Source organism: Brachycentrus maculatus, unplaced genomic scaffold (genome assembly GCF_059751285.1).
Source record: "Brachycentrus maculatus isolate JH-2025_06_01 unplaced genomic scaffold, ASM5975128v1 h1tg000498l, whole genome shotgun sequence".
Lineage (NCBI taxonomy): Eukaryota > Metazoa > Arthropoda > Insecta > Trichoptera > Brachycentridae > Brachycentrus > Brachycentrus maculatus.
Genome location: NW_028281244.1, coordinates 429282 through 447156, shown reverse-complemented (window position 1 = coordinate 447156; position 17875 = coordinate 429282). Strand labels below are relative to the sequence as shown.

Genomic DNA, 17875 nt, shown 5'->3' with positions numbered 1-17875 from the left:
AATTCAGATAAGGTTCAACAAAAATTGAATCAAAGATTTTTTTGTTTGATTTATATTTTCTCTGTTCAGTATAAATATTTCAATTTAAATATAAAACAAGTTCTTTGGTTTGAATTATAATATATTGATAAATAAAACATATGTTTTTTGATGTCAGAATCTTTTAATAAGATCATGTACACAAGATAAAGAAACGTGTACTATGATCTATCAGTGACTTCTGAATGGTCAATTTTATTTTATATATATTTTTTTATAAAGAAGGAACATAAGTAGCTATTATTATAACATGATTATAAAAAGTCAGTTATTACAAATGAAATTGTCCAAAAAATAGGTGAAAGCAAAATTCTCTTTACTTTCTAATTCCTATATAATGTTTTTTTGTGAAAATTTTAGCATTGTAACCAAATCATTTAATACATCAGCTCGGTTTACTGAAATGGGTGGGAAATAAACATCCTGGTTAATCGATCTAAGGATCCCCAATTGAAAAATACAAATAAAAATGAATATTTATTATTCTATTCTGTCTTAAGCAATATCTGAAATGGAAAATACGAGATATGATAAAAACTAGGGGTCAGTCGTCAATTAGTCGCAGCTAGTATCGCGACCATGAAAGTGTAAATAGTAAAAATTAAAGAAATTTAACATAAAAAATATTAAAGGATTTGTAATATCTCTACTTCCCCATAGATGGCAGTAAGTCTCGCATATTGACATATTAAATTATTTGGTTTTAACTACTATATATTAAGTACAAAAATATGTGGTATTTAGCAAATTCAAGCACAATTATTATGTACTTTCACGCAATACAAAAGCATTGATATTCAAATGACATACAATAAATAGTGACATGGTAAATTCCAACATGGTAAGATGAATGCAAAATTAATTTAGTCATTGTTTTGGAGACAAATTGCAACAATCGGCATAAAATATATTTTTAAGTATGAAAAAATGTTATTTAGGCGTTCTAAAAATAATTTTAATTTACAGAGATATAACTTAAAATTTCTAAAAATAATTTTTAGTTAAATTTTGAATATCATACATTTTTCAGATAGTAAATTTTTTCTCCAAATCAATGATTAAAATATTTGCACACCTTGCTTACAATGAATGTCAGACATGATGAAATTATTATAATAATATCCTACATAAAATATGTTTATATAATATAGAATGGAAATTCATTTTACAAATTCGTAACTAGATATAAGCGTAAAATCTATTACAAGTCATAAAATAAAATTACATTTAACCAATAAATTTCTACACTTCAATGTCATCAGCATGGAAGATCTATATTAGAGATGAAACGGATTCGGTTACTTTCCGGTGACCAGTATATTTGGTTCCTTTTTTTGGTATTTGGTATTTGCCGATTACTGGAAGCGAGTATTAAAAAAATATGCGTGAGACTCTCATGCGTTAGAAGTGAAACTTCTTTAGGGTCTGGAGGCAGTTGATTTTATGCCTTGTTCTTTTGTATTTGGTGAGGATTTTATTGAAGAAAATGGAATTTATTTTAAGAAAATTTCACTTATCAAATGAAATATTTATTTTATTGATCAATTTCCATTAATTCATACTCTAAGGAAGAATTAATGGGTACGACGCCATCGATGCATTCAGTATATTTTGAGTCCTTGGGAGTTTATATTTTCTACCGTGTACTTTGCCTTTTGCCTGGCTCAAAGCTCTCCATTTCTTTCTAGAGTAGTTTTTGGTGAATTTTTTGTAGTTTATTGGCTTTTTTTCATTCTTAAAAGGGTCACACTCTTTCTGTACTGGTTTTTTTCATTCACATCACATTTCGCACAGTAAAAATTGTAAACTAATAAATATTAAAACGTGTTTAGCATTTGCTATATTTATAATATACTAGCGTGTATTGGTTCCCTATGCTACGTATTAACACAGTATGCTCAACGCATGCGTGTAAACTGTCTATGACATATGAGACGGAGAGAGTAGAAGCGATTTTCTCACTCTTTCCTTTCAAATCCCGGTTGAATTAGGAGAAGGGGAAGAGTTTCACTTATGATTCAGGCTTGCTAATTAGTTTGTTAGGACACACCTAAAGAAATTTCACTTAAAAAATATATTTAATCATCACGCTGCTTCCCTATAGGGTAGGCATAGAGAATACAACGCCACACCACTCTGTCTTTGTAAAATTTTTTAGCCTCTTTCACATTCATGCATTTTCTCATACATACTCACAATTTTTTACGGATATCATAGGCATATTTAAAAAAAAATGAAAAAAAAAGCGTTAAAATCTAATGCTAAAACTTGATTGTGAAGAAGTCTTTCAGCATTTTTTGAGAGTAAACGATTACGCTTTTCCGCTTACAGCATAATCAGTCATAACCACATCACCGGCGGAAATCATCCCTCCGTTTCATCTTTAATCAACTTCTAGCACCAACTATAATACCATCATTCAATAATGGATGAGAAGTCAGTTTTCTTACTTTCAAATGGAACAAACCATTGTCAGGTGAAATTCCTCGTATCAATTCATACTTGACAAATAATTGATGGAGTTAATAAATAAAACATATTAATAATACTTTGGTTCGATATAAAATAAGAATTTCAACATAAAACTATTTGTACGATGATTTGACTAATAGTAAAAAAAAACTAATTGATAATTTATAAACTAATTCTTAACAGTTAATCCTTTTCTCTTAAAAAACTATTTAAAGAATTTTAAAGAAAATTCATAACAATTTAAAGGTGTTTAAATCTTTGCCCATAAATGCTGGGTTGCCCCACTTTTATTGATATTTCAACATACATACTTGATAAAATTGTTAGTAAAATAACCAGTGTAAAAATAAGTACGTTGAAATTAAACGTGACATTTTCAGGTGTTTCCTAGTATGTGAAATAATCCAGAAAAATAATCTCACATGGATAAATCAACTATTTAATTTTTTATATTTATTTTTTAAAACAAAAAGTGATTTTATTATTTACAAAAGTACTTCAATTTCATACTACATATTTCTGTGAGCCTAAACGGCTCATTATTAGAAATAGGTATCAAATTGTGGTAGAGTGGGTTTAAACCGAAAAACTCTGTCTCAAGAGTCCGCGACACTAACCACAGGACCACAACCCGACACTAATTTTCGACTAAAGATGACGCTGTATACACTGCAATTGAAGTATGTTTGTTTTTCGAAATTTGTGTAGTATGTTTGTCAATAAAAGGTAGAACGGTGAATGTTACATAGTGTAACATTCGCCATTCTATTTACATAAGTAGTAGTCGGATAAAAAAAAGACTAGTATTTTGTACAAATTAATTAATGTCACTGTATTTTCTAACTATCAATAGATGGCCCGTCGCCAATTTGTATGTGAAATATGAAACATTTTTGTTTAAAATAAAGCAATACAGTTGTTAAAGTTATGGGTAGAGTAGTGAATGGTACACGGTGTACATAGCGGTCACTTAAACCACTCAACGAAAGGTTGTATATGCCCAGAATTAAAAAAAAAAACTTTTTGGTATCTGTTGAGACATCAATGAAAAATCTTGAATACAATTCCAAATTTAGGATTGTTTACAATGATTTGAACTTACATATATTTTTGTATAGATAATCTAAATATATATTTTTTTCTTTGGTGTATTTCATTGAAAAAGAAAATGGGTGTAGAAAAGAGTTTCCTTGCTACAAAATAATGTCAAAAAGTTTATTTTAAAATGTTAAAGATAATCAATTAAGAGTACTAAAACTAAAACAAATTGAAATTATTCTGACCCGGTTTAAGCAAGATTACCTAATAATGGACATTTTTATTTTAAGTTCAAAGATGGCAACATCAAATTGTAATTAAACTATAATTATCATTTTATTCAACGCAATGTTGTTATTCAATGCAACTTCTTTGTTGATAACACAGAGGAATCTGCTTATTGCGATCGCTTACAGACATGTTGGTTTTATTAATACTAATCGGATGATGAAATGAATGCACCTTTTGAGCCATTGATTAAAAAATATTAGAATATTTTTACGTCTTTAAATTTGGTTAATTATCGCCTGATTTTTTTAAAATTCAGTTTAATAAATATATGTACATTGCAAGTTGTCTATCCTATATTGAAGCGCTGTAACAAAGATTTGGAAATAAATTAGAGATATCAGTTGGATTCATATACTGAACTCCCCATTTACATGGTAGATACGTTTCGCGGTATCCATGTAAATAAAGTATACTAAAATAAAAAGAAGGTACATAGATATGTTTGGTGATAATGATAAATAATTCAGGATATGAAAAATAAATCCCTATTCCGAAACAACAAATAACAAATAACAAATAAAAAGTACCTTAATGTTTTTAAAATGTTTTTTTATGAATTTGAATTTCCTCAAGAAATTCATTCATGCATTGAACTACACATCAGACAAATGTCAATGACCTCCTCTTGCAGATTGTGAAGTATGAAATCAAAAAGACAGTCAATTAAAGACTCGATCATCTCTTCAGTTTGCCAAGTCAAAATCTACAATAAGAAATCACTGTCGTTCATCAGATTTAAACTCACTTTATCCTTCCAACATATCGTATAATGGAAAAGTCAATTAGGAATTCTTTGACTTCAAGGATGCGTGAAATTTGGATATGTCTATCATTTTTAGAATTATAAGTTTCCCATAACCACTGGAATTGATAACAAAAGCTATGTATTTAAAAAAAAATTAGAATACAAGAGTGTTTTGGGACTGATTGATTGTGATACATAATAATAAGAGTGATTAAAGAAAACACTTGTTTTTTACCACTTGAGTTTTATTATAGACTAAATGTTTCAGAAGTTAAACATCCATCATTCAGGTCTGTATAATAACTACTAGTTATGGAAGTTTAACTTCTGAAACATGTAGTCTATAATAAAACTCAAGTGGTAAAAAAACAAGTGTTTTCTTTAATCATTGTAACATGTCTTACCACAAAGTTAATGCCGAAACAATAAATAACATAATAATAAGAGATTGATACATTATCTGCCAACATAATAAGCGGATTCCACTGCATCATTCATCACTGTACACCAGCCAATTAACATTGGTCAGAGTAAGAACACATATTGCAAACACAACTGCAAACTGGATGTGAAATATCCATAAATTTAAAGGTTTTATGGCACATTGTCATAATAAATACAGAGAGGATATCTTGACAATAAGTAAATGATATAAATTTGTTGTTTAATTCCTGTTTCAATATCATGGCTTCTAGTTTGCATTATAAATCTTCTATGCTTAGTTTTGTTATACAATTCCAATCATCTTCCGTTACTATTATAACACTGACATGAGGTAAAATTGAATGTTCTTTATCCAGTATTTTAACCCAATGTATTACATTAAACAGTTTATAGCTTTCACCCTTATGGAAAGAGATAGTGGACTTCTCAATTATCTTTGTGTAATTGCCACTTCATGAAATCACATATCCTGTATCGGCCGCATAACCAATTCAGAAAAACTATTTTGTCTTTATATATGAATACACGAATTTGACTCTATAGTAGAAACTGCCAATTCAGCATAAGTAATAGGAACTTCAACCTCAATCTGTGGCGTGAGAATTGTACGATGTGCCGTGAGTTTTTATGGATTATCGACTCAAACTCAAGCTACCACAAAGAAGATCGAAGCATTCAAATTGTGGTATTATAGAAAAATGCTCATGTATATCTCTATATTCCTCTATATTCTGTTTCGACCTCTCTAGGTCGAGACAGAAACGTTTAAGATGCATGGGAAAAGAAAGAGAAGTTGACGGTACTATAAAGAAAATAAAACCAGATTGATACATTAGCCATTATTTGAAAGGAGAGAAATATGAAGTTTGTATTGCGTATTATATTTAAAGGAAAAGTCGAAGGTAAACACAACATAGGAAGAAGACGTATATACAGGCTTAAAACCTTGAGTGAGAGGTTCCACAGAGATTGTGCTACAGAGCACAAAGTTGCTGTTTAAAGCGGCTGAAGGCAAAACAAAAATCACCATGATGACTGTCAATCAACATGGAGTCGCACAATAATAAGTTGAATACAGCGAATAATACATAATTCTTGCAAATAACACATACATTAAAATGTCTAAAATACCCTCTCTGTTTTTAGTATAGCAACATGTTACATTCCTAATACTTGTCATTGGACATTTTCACAATATGACCTATCTCTGCATAACTTTCACACTCAAATTGCATGCATCGCATATGCTTTTTCCTGCTTCATAAAACACTGTTGCCGGGGTCTTCCGTTAAGCTCAAAATACGGTAAGGATGAATGGTTTAGGAGAGTCGACTCATGCGCATGGCGGTCTCGTCTTGAGACAGGAAGGACTTCTCAGTTTCCAGGCCGGAGGTGGAGGCGGTGTTAGCCGAGCGGAATCGAGACGAAGTTCTCCCCTTGGAGGTTGTCGACCCGTAACGTAAGAGGTGGTACCTGCAAGAACATTCAATACTAAATTAAAATCACTCATATGATTGGCACGCGAGATAGTACTGACTCGGTTAAAGATGGGAGCTGGTCTAGATTGTTTGGGCGCGGCCGGTCTGGGCCAGTTGTTTGGGCACATGGCTCCCATTTGGGATGAATACTATATAATATTACCAGTTTGGTGCATTTTACTTGTGAATAAGTATGCAATAAAAGAAGCAGAAAACTAAGAAAAGATAGAAAAGATTTTCTATTTATTTTTAGTTTCATTCAAAACCACATCCTGACCCGAAAGTGCATAGGGCACTGCATCATATAAACGCAGTGTTATCTTGATCATTAATACATGAAGGAAAGGTAATCAGCCCTCCGCTTCAGGTACTAGTACAGGGTAATATTGAATAAATATTAGAGTGAAAAACCGGGTTAAAAAATGCGCACACTACTTTTAAAAATGTGCACTTATACACACACGCACACAATACAATTTGCACAGAAAAACAAATGTTACAGTTATGTTTAACAATGTACGAGTATTAGTTTTATGATAAAGATTTACATTACAGTAATAAATAAAATATTACTTTAAATAATCATAAAAAGTAAACAAACTAAACCTAGAAATGTATAGATCATAATATTAAAAAAAACTAAACTACTTAATAATATAATATCAGAAAAACTAGGTCATTCCTGAAAAAAATATTGTTTTATAGATAACATTCCCTCAGCACGATCAATTTAATTGCCATGCAATTAATACGATAATTCATGACTAATTAGTACATATAAAGAGTAAAAAATCGTTTACCATAAACCTTGAAAGTGTAAGAAGCAAATAGAGCAATATTCAAATTAACGATTTTCTAAACATGATGAAGAAGAATACGGAAGTCTGGGCATTTACGGGGCTGATGACCATCATAGGCTGGTTTAAGTGATCACTTTACACACGTGTATTGTGTATACCAATTCCACCCATTATTGACAACCACACTACTCAAATTCTTGGAAGTTCTATATATATATATATGAACCAATTTAGAAACATTGTTCTTGAATCACTAGAACTTCACAAGAGACATCTATTGGTGAGATGAAGAAAAGCTTTTTATTAAGTGAACAAGTATTTGGACTCACTCAAAATGTTGTTTATATAGACCTTTCGAAACAAACAAAGCAATTTAAAAATAAATATGTTGATTTTTTTGTTTAGACTATATAGTGTGGACATTATAACTCATACCGACATGGCTCTAAAAACTATTTGTTTGAACATTGCTCTTTACTTCCAGTACTCTCTTTATGTAAATTAATGTTTAAATCAAATCAAAATACAGCGATTATTTAAAAAAAAACATGATTTTTAATAAGAATAGATCTATCCCTAAAAGCAATAATAAGGTAAATATTATTAGTCAAAATCTGGTGCTGCAAAAAATACAAAGCTGGTTTCAAAACATGTGCCGGAAGACATAAAAATACATGAAAACAACTTGTACATATAATATCTAATTATGATAATTAATATTTAAATCTAAAAATGTAATAAAATATTTTATTTATTGTTTCGGCATTAACTTTGTGGTAAGACATGTTACAATGATTAAAGAAAACACTTCGTTTTTTACCACTTGAGTTTTATTATAGACTACATGTTTCAGAAGTTAAACTTCCATCATTCAGGTCTGTATAATAACTAAAATATAAAATATAAAAATTGTTCTATAAATAAGGAGAGGGGAAAGTAAGGGGAAGGGGTTAGTCAAGGGACGGAGTTTGAAAGCAAAGGAAAAATGGAAAGCAATGGTGAATATAATATATTGTTTCAAAATTCTTCACCATTGCTTTCCATTTTTCCTTTGTTTTCAAACTCCGTCCCTTGACTAACCCCTTCCCCTTACTTTCCCCTCTCCTTATTTATAGAACAATTTTATATTTTATATTTTAGTTATTATACAGACCTGAATGATGGAAGTTTAACTTCTGAAACATGTAGTCTATAATAAAACTCAAGTGGTAAAAAACGAAGTGTTTTCTTTAATCAATGTAATAAAATAGTTGAATTGTGACAAAAACTCCGATGAAAATACATGAATAAATCTGAAAATGAATACAGAAATTTTCCAGAGTTCATTAAGGATAAATTATGTAATGTAGATATATTTTACATTGGTTTTGGTTTCATTAAAACTCCGTTTAAGATACAGCTGGCAACTGCTTTTGTTACGAGCTGTCTAAACCCTATTAACGCTTGCAAGTGTGCAAGAATATTGAATAGCAGTTGACTTGTTTATGAATTGCATTTGATTTGATTATACGTTACGTTAAAAGTGATCTACCGCAAGTGAGCAGATATACTTCACCCTATAAATGCATCATTAGTGAGGATATTGCCATATCGTTCACTCCTTTCAACAACGTCAAATATCAAAAATCGTCAATTTTTAGCTGTGCATGTTAATGTACTATATCCCAGCAAAAGCGGCATATTTTTGACTTAACATTTACCCACTACAGGGCCGAAAGTGTTGTTTTAGTATTTTTAAGAAGAGGTATTGTTTAATTATGTTTTTAAAATAAACTAAATATTTTTCAAATGGAGAAAAAACCTTCAGGTTTTACCAAAAAAGATCTGTTGCACAGTAAAAAGTTCAATAAGTGGCTTGATTTATTTTTAATACATTTTATTATATTCTTAAACTTTAAAAACGATTTCCTGAAAAATCAAGTTTTTTTAAATATGACGTTGTTGAAAGGAGTGAGCGATATTTTTATATTGTGTAACTCTTTGAGATAGGACTTCAAAAAAATGGTAGCTTAATGCAACTCGGAAAAAATCTTGCTTATCGTAAATGACTTAATTTATCCACTAAACTAGGATGGAGTTAAACAATCTTGCATGTAAACAGTCACACCCATAATATTACAATCGGTCTATATCAAACTGTCAAAATAATTTCAACTGTTCTGAACATGATCATAATGTACTTTACTGATCATTAGAAGTAATACAGAAATGGATAGATCAAATGCTGTTTGAACCGAAGCCATATCCAAAATCAGAACCTCTCTCGGAATTTAATCTGATATTGACGCAGACTTGTGACCTGAACCACAAGACTGATCATTGTAGTTACCTTGCCAGATTGATGATCAAGTAAACACACTATATTTATATGATACTGATCAACACTGGCATTGTGGACCATAAAGTGCGGTTAAGGATTAGAAGATGAATAGTACCTAATTGAATTAGAAATATAAAGCAAAGTTTGACTCCAGAATAAATTTTAGTAAGTTGCAAATTCAACTGAGTGTGCCATTCCAACGAAAAAGCCAAAAAAATCAACTGGTTGACAAATATGTGGTTTGTCAACTAGTCCGTCAACATGACTGGATCATCAGATATTCACCGATTTTCGGTTGGCAACACTGAGCAACGAACCTCAAATAAAATTTCCTCTTTTGTTCTTGCCATAGTTATCTAGGTGATGAGTTTTATAAAGAAAACAGCATCTCAATCTGTATTCACGCTTGATGTCGCATAGGGTACCGCGTTAGATATAAGTAGTGTCAACTTGATCATCAATTACACGAAGGTATCAGTCCTGCGCTCCTGATGATTGAGTTCAGAGATATAGCTGACGCGACTGAAGGAGATGAGGGTAAAAGATGCTTCTGCTTCATGGTAAATGAAATGGAGAATTTTGTAAATGATCATTGTAGTTACTGAAATTATTTTGACAGTTGGTGTTAAGACCGCATCACGTTGCAAGTGCCCACGAATCGAGTAAGTTGCGTTTAGTGAGTGAGAGAATCAACCACAGGTTAGGTCATTCCTCGGATACCACAGGTTAGGTCATTCCTCGGATACGACGGCAGCCCACACGTAAAGTACCTATGTCGGGTCATTTGTGTTGGAAGGAAATGGTAGTGAAGAGCGACGTGGTGGACTTCCACACCCGAATGCCGAAGTTCTCCTGAGGAGACGCAGACTGGCTGCCGCCAACTTCCCCAGCCGGGCCGGACTGTTGGGAAAAGAACCTTTGCATACAGGTCGTGTAGATGTTGCCACTGAGAGGTGTCCGCGCATTCGGGTACTTGATGCTATACTGGAATACCAGGGTGTGTACTTCTACGTGTAACCATGCGCACCTATTGGACAGTCTATTCACAACCTTGCAAGAGCATTTGGAATACGCGCGTTCAATTGATGGAGAAGACTTGATAGTTCTTCCTTCAATCATAAATAGTATGATACGTTGGTAAATATGGTGCGGGTATTCATAGCTGGCGATGGAAGTTGATCACTAATGACTCGCCAGTACTTTGACTTTAGCTTATTATAATTAAGTATTATTAGGTAGCTCTAAGTGAGTGACTTCTAGGAGAGACAAATCTAGAATGCCCTTGCCAGACTCGACTATGTTGTTGTCACCAATGTGTCACCAACATACCCGCATTCCTTACAACAGTCTAAAGATCAAATCAGTCGTGTAGAAAGGAGATTGTATTATTTATTTTATACCTATTGCCTGAAGAGTCTAAAAAAGCTGATAGAACAGAACTTCTGCCATTGAACTTCTACAAGGTCAATGGCAATTCCGATTGGGAATAAAAAATAATGGTTATCCGTCTACTACATCTATCCATCCCTCTTATTGAAACACGCTCTGTTCTTACTGTTTTTCCTATCGCCTACTAGGGTAGGTTAGGTTAAATTAGGATTTAAAAATAAACTTTACCGTATTTTAAGGACCATAGGACTCTATAGACTACCAGATACAACCTTATTTTTAAGCAATTTAAAAAAGAAGTAACATGTTTACCATTTTGATTATTAGATTGCGAAGTTATATCATAGAGTCATCTGAACTTTGCATAGGTCGTGGCATCGAACTTATGGACATTTTTAAGACTGGGAGGTATTTTGAAACAAACATTTGATATTTTAATATTAATTCCCAGTATAAGATGTACCTGAATTTTAGAGGCAATGTTTTGAAGAAAAAGTGCGTCTTATAGTCCCGTGAAATACGTGGTATGTATCATTGAGTACTAAGTCGATGATATGGTAAATGAAGGGTACCTGGCATTCCAGTCCATAAAGTTCATCATTAAGTGTAAGTCAATGAAGGAGAAGAATCTAAGGGTGATTGATGCACACTGTTTAATATTTAGGTAATAAGGGCCCTGGAGGCAGAATTCCACTATTCTCTTACGAGACTACAGTAATACGTAACTAGGATACGAGCTAGGAGTCTAGGCAAATGCTCGTGCAAATGTTGTTCGATAATATAAATAATGTGGTTCTAAGATAAAAATATAAAATTACAAAATGAAGCGAGTAAAAGGTGGATTGTTTACGTCTTTTACTAATATTTGTTCCGCAATTCTCTGACTCTTAGTACTCCGTGCGGTGCTTCTTCTGCAAAATCATATCACAAAACACACAGCTTCATTAAAATTGCTTTACCTAGAGACATATTCATCAGGTATTGTAAATAGTAACACAAGTATTTAGCTTTGTTTCGATACAAGGTCGTGATAAAAGTTGGCATGGCATTGTAACAGCATGGCAGATTCTGACTGTGACGTAAGGTGTGTTTTAAATAGCATCAAATACTCGAATTCTTTAGGTGAACTTGATGGATCAAAGTACCTCTTGATGAGGAGATTCTTGATCTTCTTCTTCCATACGAATATGACGAAGATGAAGATTCCTAGCAGGGTGTTGGAGAAGTCGGTCACGATCCAGAGGTAGTTGGAGCCCCCGATGATCCAACTAAGCCACTCAGCCACCCAATTCACGCCCATCACAAGGAACAGCTTCAAATACAGGTTGAATCTGAAAACATTCAATTTGATTTATTGAAATTAGGAAAGTATTTGAAGAATTTGAAAACATAATCGTTATTTATGTCAACCAGCAAATAAAAAAATTAACGAGTGAAAGGAGAAAAATCACCTTTACGGTATGATTTCCTCACCCCAGAGAAAAATTAATTATTTTTTATGCTAGGATTTGAGGTTTTGGGTTCTCTGATGTCTGCTTGGGAGCTTAATCCACTAAGGTATGTAGACATACTAATATCCAAACAGAGAAATTGAGGAAAGCCTATTGCCACAGTGAATTTCTTTCCCTCTAGTAACAACTATAAAAAAAAACAACTCCCATTTTTATGTCCAAAACCAAGGAGGGGAAAATGTTACATAAATCGTATGTAGATGGCGCCACATTATTTAAAACATATTAAAAATTTCTCATGGTGGTCAGAATGTTTCTTGATAGCTGCTGATATATTCTATACCCAAAAGAATTGGGACATTTTAAAACGTGTACTTTTTTATTATTTATTTTTCATTCAACCAGACTGAGCCACAACAACAGCAAGTAAAATAAATAAGATGACCCAGTCAATACACATATAAAAAGCATTTTTTTCTTCCATTGTGTAGTGCTAAATTATTTTAGTAAAAAAGTTGAATAATGTAATAGTTACCTCTGTTTGTCCTTACTGTACTGATCGTGTCTCGAATTGTCTCCAGACTTGAGGACTGCAGTTTCTCGGTTGATCTGGAGGATTTTGAGAGTGGTGCTACCGAAAAGTGCCAAGTTACACACCACCAGCACTATGACGGGCATGTAGAAGTACACCAACTCCGCTTGCCAGTCTGTTATCAGAAAAATAAAAGGAAATAACTCTTAAGTGCTCATGAATAAAGTGATACTTAAATTTAGAGAGTTGTGGTACTGAAAAGTAGGTGTTGAACATGAGGGAGAAACAGACAGCCTTGGAAAGGTTTTTCAAGAAGCCAGCAGCCAAGAAGCAAAGGATGGACCAAGAAGATTTGACTCTGCAAGCCTCGGTAGATTGTCCTAAATCTGAGTCTGACTAAAAAAACCTGATTATTTTTTTTATGCATACAGTAAAACATTTTATGCCACATAACGATTTCTTTAAACATATATTGTTATAAAATGAAATGAATCACCAAAGACATGGATTGGCAGCTGGGAATCGACATCGCAGGAGGTAAATCCCTCTTAAAACAGGCCACAAGGCTTACACCAAGAAGGAGAAGAAGATGTTTTTTATGTGAAAACGCGTCTCACATAACGAACTTTTCTCATCAAGAATTTGCTCCGAGAACGAATGAAGTTCGTTATGCGAGGAATCACCATACTTGACCGTAATATTACAGCATGTGAATATAATGAAAACGCACGCACTCTGTATTGTAACATATTAATTCAGATAGTGTTTACAAGGGAAGAGCTTTTCCTAGATTTGCACGTACAATAAATAACCATTTAAGTCGGAACAAGGTAGAAACAATAAACACAATCTCGTTGGATATTGCTTCATTTCTCACTAAATTTAAAACAAATAATCTTTATGGTCAGAAACGTGCTGTTTATATGCTTAGTAGGAAGAGTTGGGGTTCCGCATAAATATTATTGGCCATTTATTTTGAGACTCGACGATCAGAATTGTTTTAACTTAATTTCAGAGGGGATATTCTTGATCTCAAAGTGAAAGAAAGCAGTAATGGTATTATTGACATGATTTATTCTAGATTAACTTAAAGCACCTACTCGTAAAATGTTGCGAAATAGTTGATACTGTTATAATACATATATCACGTATACTTATACACAGAACTACATTAAAAATTATGAGAATTTATTTACATATTAAAAACAATACGTAACATCCTAAATACAAAAGAATTAGTGAAAAGTTACTATTACTACTGACTGAAGCAGCGTGAAGATAAGTTAGTTTTTTTTTTTAAAACTAAAAGCCCAAAATATTTTTTCTCTTATTTTAAATAAACATACAGCAATCAATTAATTTTTTTTTTCAGAAAAATCCAGTTATCCGAATGGGGTCCGGTCCCAATCGATTCGAATAATTGGAGTTCTACTTTTTTATATGGAAGTTGCATTAATTATTTACCTTGCTTATCATCAATTAGTTCACTTTGGTTACATCTAGTTAAAATACTGTTTAATTTATTTCTTGTTGAGAAAAGGAGGAATAACCTAGTGTGGGCCAATCAAGAACTGGGATGATTTGCTCATTGCTGGGAGGAAATCACGTAAAACTCCTCAGGACCATCACTTGAAAGTAATTGTGAGTGTCTTGGGCAGATCTAAACAGCGCCTCGACGGTCCTGATCCCCGTCCAATCTCGTATATTCCGGAGCCAGGACAAATGTTTTCTGCCCATACCTCGTCGACCCTCAATTATGGCTTTTATAATCAGGTGCAATAGCTCGTACTTCTCTCATGCTAGCACATGTCCCAGATAAGACATCTTCCGGACTTTGATATCAGTCAGCGAATGTTTCCCAGCTCTTGCTCTTTGGAGCAGATTTGTCTTGCTGACCATATCGGTCCATGGAATGCTTAGCATTCTATGATGTAGTCCACTTCAAAGCCTCTAATCGATTCAAAGTGCTGATCTGAGAATCCACAATTCCACTCCGTATAGAAGCACTGACCAAATAACACCTGACCATTATTTCAGATTGAGACTGTTGTTACAGAATATATCTCTCATTTTTAAAAACTATACGAGCGGCCTCAATTTTACACATTACTTTGGTTTATAGGTCGACGATTTCAACAAGGATACTTCCCAGATACTTATTTTTCCTGACTCTCTCTATATTATTTAATGTGAGACGTGCTTGTGCGTGGTCCTGACGGCTGAATACCATAAACTTTACTCTGAATACTATAAAGTCCAAACATTACTCCTGCATCATAGATCCTCTGGTCATTGCTGGAAGGAAACCAGGTAAAACTCCTCTGGAGTTGTACTGTACATATACATATGTTGAGGTGTGGATCGCTCACCGAAGAACCAGCACTTGTCGGTGCCGAACTGGGGCCGCACGTGGTGCTTGGGGATGCCGGTGTGGAACTGCATGAGCGCGCACACGGCCGTGAGCGCGAGCGGCGCGCCCCACGCGTACAGGCAGTACAGCAGGAAGCGCCGGCGCTCCGCCACGCGGCGCCCCTGCCGCGGCGCGCGGAACCCGCTGCAACCGGACAAACAATCATTTATTATTTGAAAAAACAATGGTGCTTTTATTTATTATTATTTCTTTAGTTAGCTTATATTACATTTAATACAAACTATTTTTAACACTTAATTTTCATGCATACATGTATCAGGCATCTCATCATACATTTTCAAACTCTTATACATTATACAATTAAGCGACTCTGTTTTTTTCAAAAATGGCAGTCTTATTTGGTATGCAGATGTGAGGAGAATGGAACCATCCGGACTCTCTCACATTGCATTGCACGGCAATGCACTGGATAGACGACTCCCATGCATCAACAAAGAGATTAACAATTGGGAATCAAAAGGAACACACGGGCACAAATGTGTATCAACACTGGGGGCAGCCAATTGACGGATATCATATTTTCCACTTAACGGAAAAAAAAAAACAAAAAAACGAGACGTTCAAATAAAGATTTCCATTAGTCAAAATATCCATTTATATATATTATATATATATATATATATATATATATATATATATATATATATATATATATATATATATATATATATATATATATATATATATATATATATAATATATATCTATATATATATACAAATATATATATATATATATATATATTATATATATATATATATATATATATATATATATATATGTACATATATACATATATCTCATACTGGCTAACTATGTACTTATTAATGCAGACTTTTATGGCTATAATCCGTTTTTTAATCAAGAATAGCCGAGCCCTAACCCACATATAACGCACATATAAAGTATTCTCGTTTCGTGATTATACGTTGCTATTTATCAACTTAAGTACAGGGTAATTTGTGTAAAAAAAACCGAATTTCTTTTTACCTTTATATTAGCAGAAAGATAAACTGCTTTCCAATATAAATCGTTTTGATAACTCGCGCTCAGAAAAGAGGAAGGCAGCGCCGGAACTAGGTTTTTGGGCGCCTAACGTAAGGTATAATCGCGCATTTTATTACACACCAAACAAATTACAACGTAAAGGCAATAAGTACTCTTATAAATATTTAAAAAATACGGAGATAAAATGGAGGAATCAAATGTGGGTTGGGTTATTATATAACCACTTATCAAAAAAATTATTTACTATATTTAAGATGTACCTGTCTCTTCGTCAGGATAGTCACTTAGTTTCTTAACATCATTTTGAGTGTGTCAAAATACTTGTTCACTTATCTGGATTATCTCCAATTAGGGTTATTTTGAATTATTTCTGTGATATCTCAACAAAGATGAAGAAGAATATAGAAGTCTGGACATTTACGGGGTTTACGACCGACATAGGCTGGTTTAAGTGATCACTTTATACACGTGTAACATTCACTAATTCTACCCATGAATGACAACCACACTGCCTACCCAAATTCTTAGAACTTTTAATTATATTGATCAATTTCGAAACCAACTGTTTGAATCAACTAGAGACATGATGAGATAAGAGAAGCTTTTTACTAAGCAGAAACTCTTTCATTTGTATGTGAGGTCCGAATCCTGGATTGTATTCACATACTCGAGAAACGCTAGAAAATACCCAATTCATTTTTATTTTTAGCTTATTATTATTATTAACAACATTTTGAGTGTGTCCAAAAACTTGTTCAGAAATCTGGTTTATATTCAATTAGGAGTTATTTGTAATTTAAAAATAACTCCTAACTGGAGAAATTTATAAATATATATATATATATATATATATATATATATATATATATATATATATATATATATATATATATATATATATATATATATATATATATGTATATATATATACCTAGGTACCTACCTATACATTTTATTAAGTACTTACAAAAAGTACCTACATAAAACAGTTCAACCACCAGATGCCGCATGCGTCGCTCAGAATAAAACAAAAGACTTCCGATAATATTATTAACTGTCAGAATAAGATAGATAGATAGATAGATAGATAGATATAAAAATTATTATAAAGATAAATTAAGAATAAACTTTAATTACAAAGCAACACATTGTTTATTTTATTATTATACACCCACTTTACATATTATTTACACTTAATTTTCGAAAGGAAAATATTACCACGTTATAAAACGACAATTTTGTTAATTGGAAATGGATTATGAAATATTAGATGTATTAAAACAATTACTACAATATGTTCGGAGTGAGAGAGAAAAATTAGAAGATGATCAAAGAAAACGATTAGAAGATAAACAAAGAAGACGTGGAAATCTAAGAACTAGTGATAAAATTAAAGATAAAAGTCCATGTAAGATTTGTGAAAATTTAAATAAGGGA

The 17875-nt window shown here is 32.6% G+C and overlaps 1 protein-coding gene across 1 annotated transcript in view; it reads right to left on the bottom strand.

Moving 5' to 3' along the window:
• Window positions 1-143: 143 nt before the first annotated feature.
• LOC148301940 (G protein-coupled receptor Mth2-like) overlaps window positions 144-17875 on the bottom strand; it is a 94605-nt gene continuing 76873 nt past the window's right edge. Inside the window, exons 5-8 of the mRNA XM_088272443.1 lie at window positions 15369-15553; window positions 13003-13174; window positions 12162-12347; window positions 144-6502 (exon numbers count right to left, since the gene is read on the bottom strand). Of these exons, the coding sequence (XP_088128569.1) occupies window positions 6349-6502; window positions 12162-12347; window positions 13003-13174; window positions 15369-15553 (697 nt within the window). The 3' untranslated portion in view covers window positions 144-6348. The remainder of the gene's footprint in view (window positions 6503-12161; window positions 12348-13002; window positions 13175-15368; window positions 15554-17875) is intronic.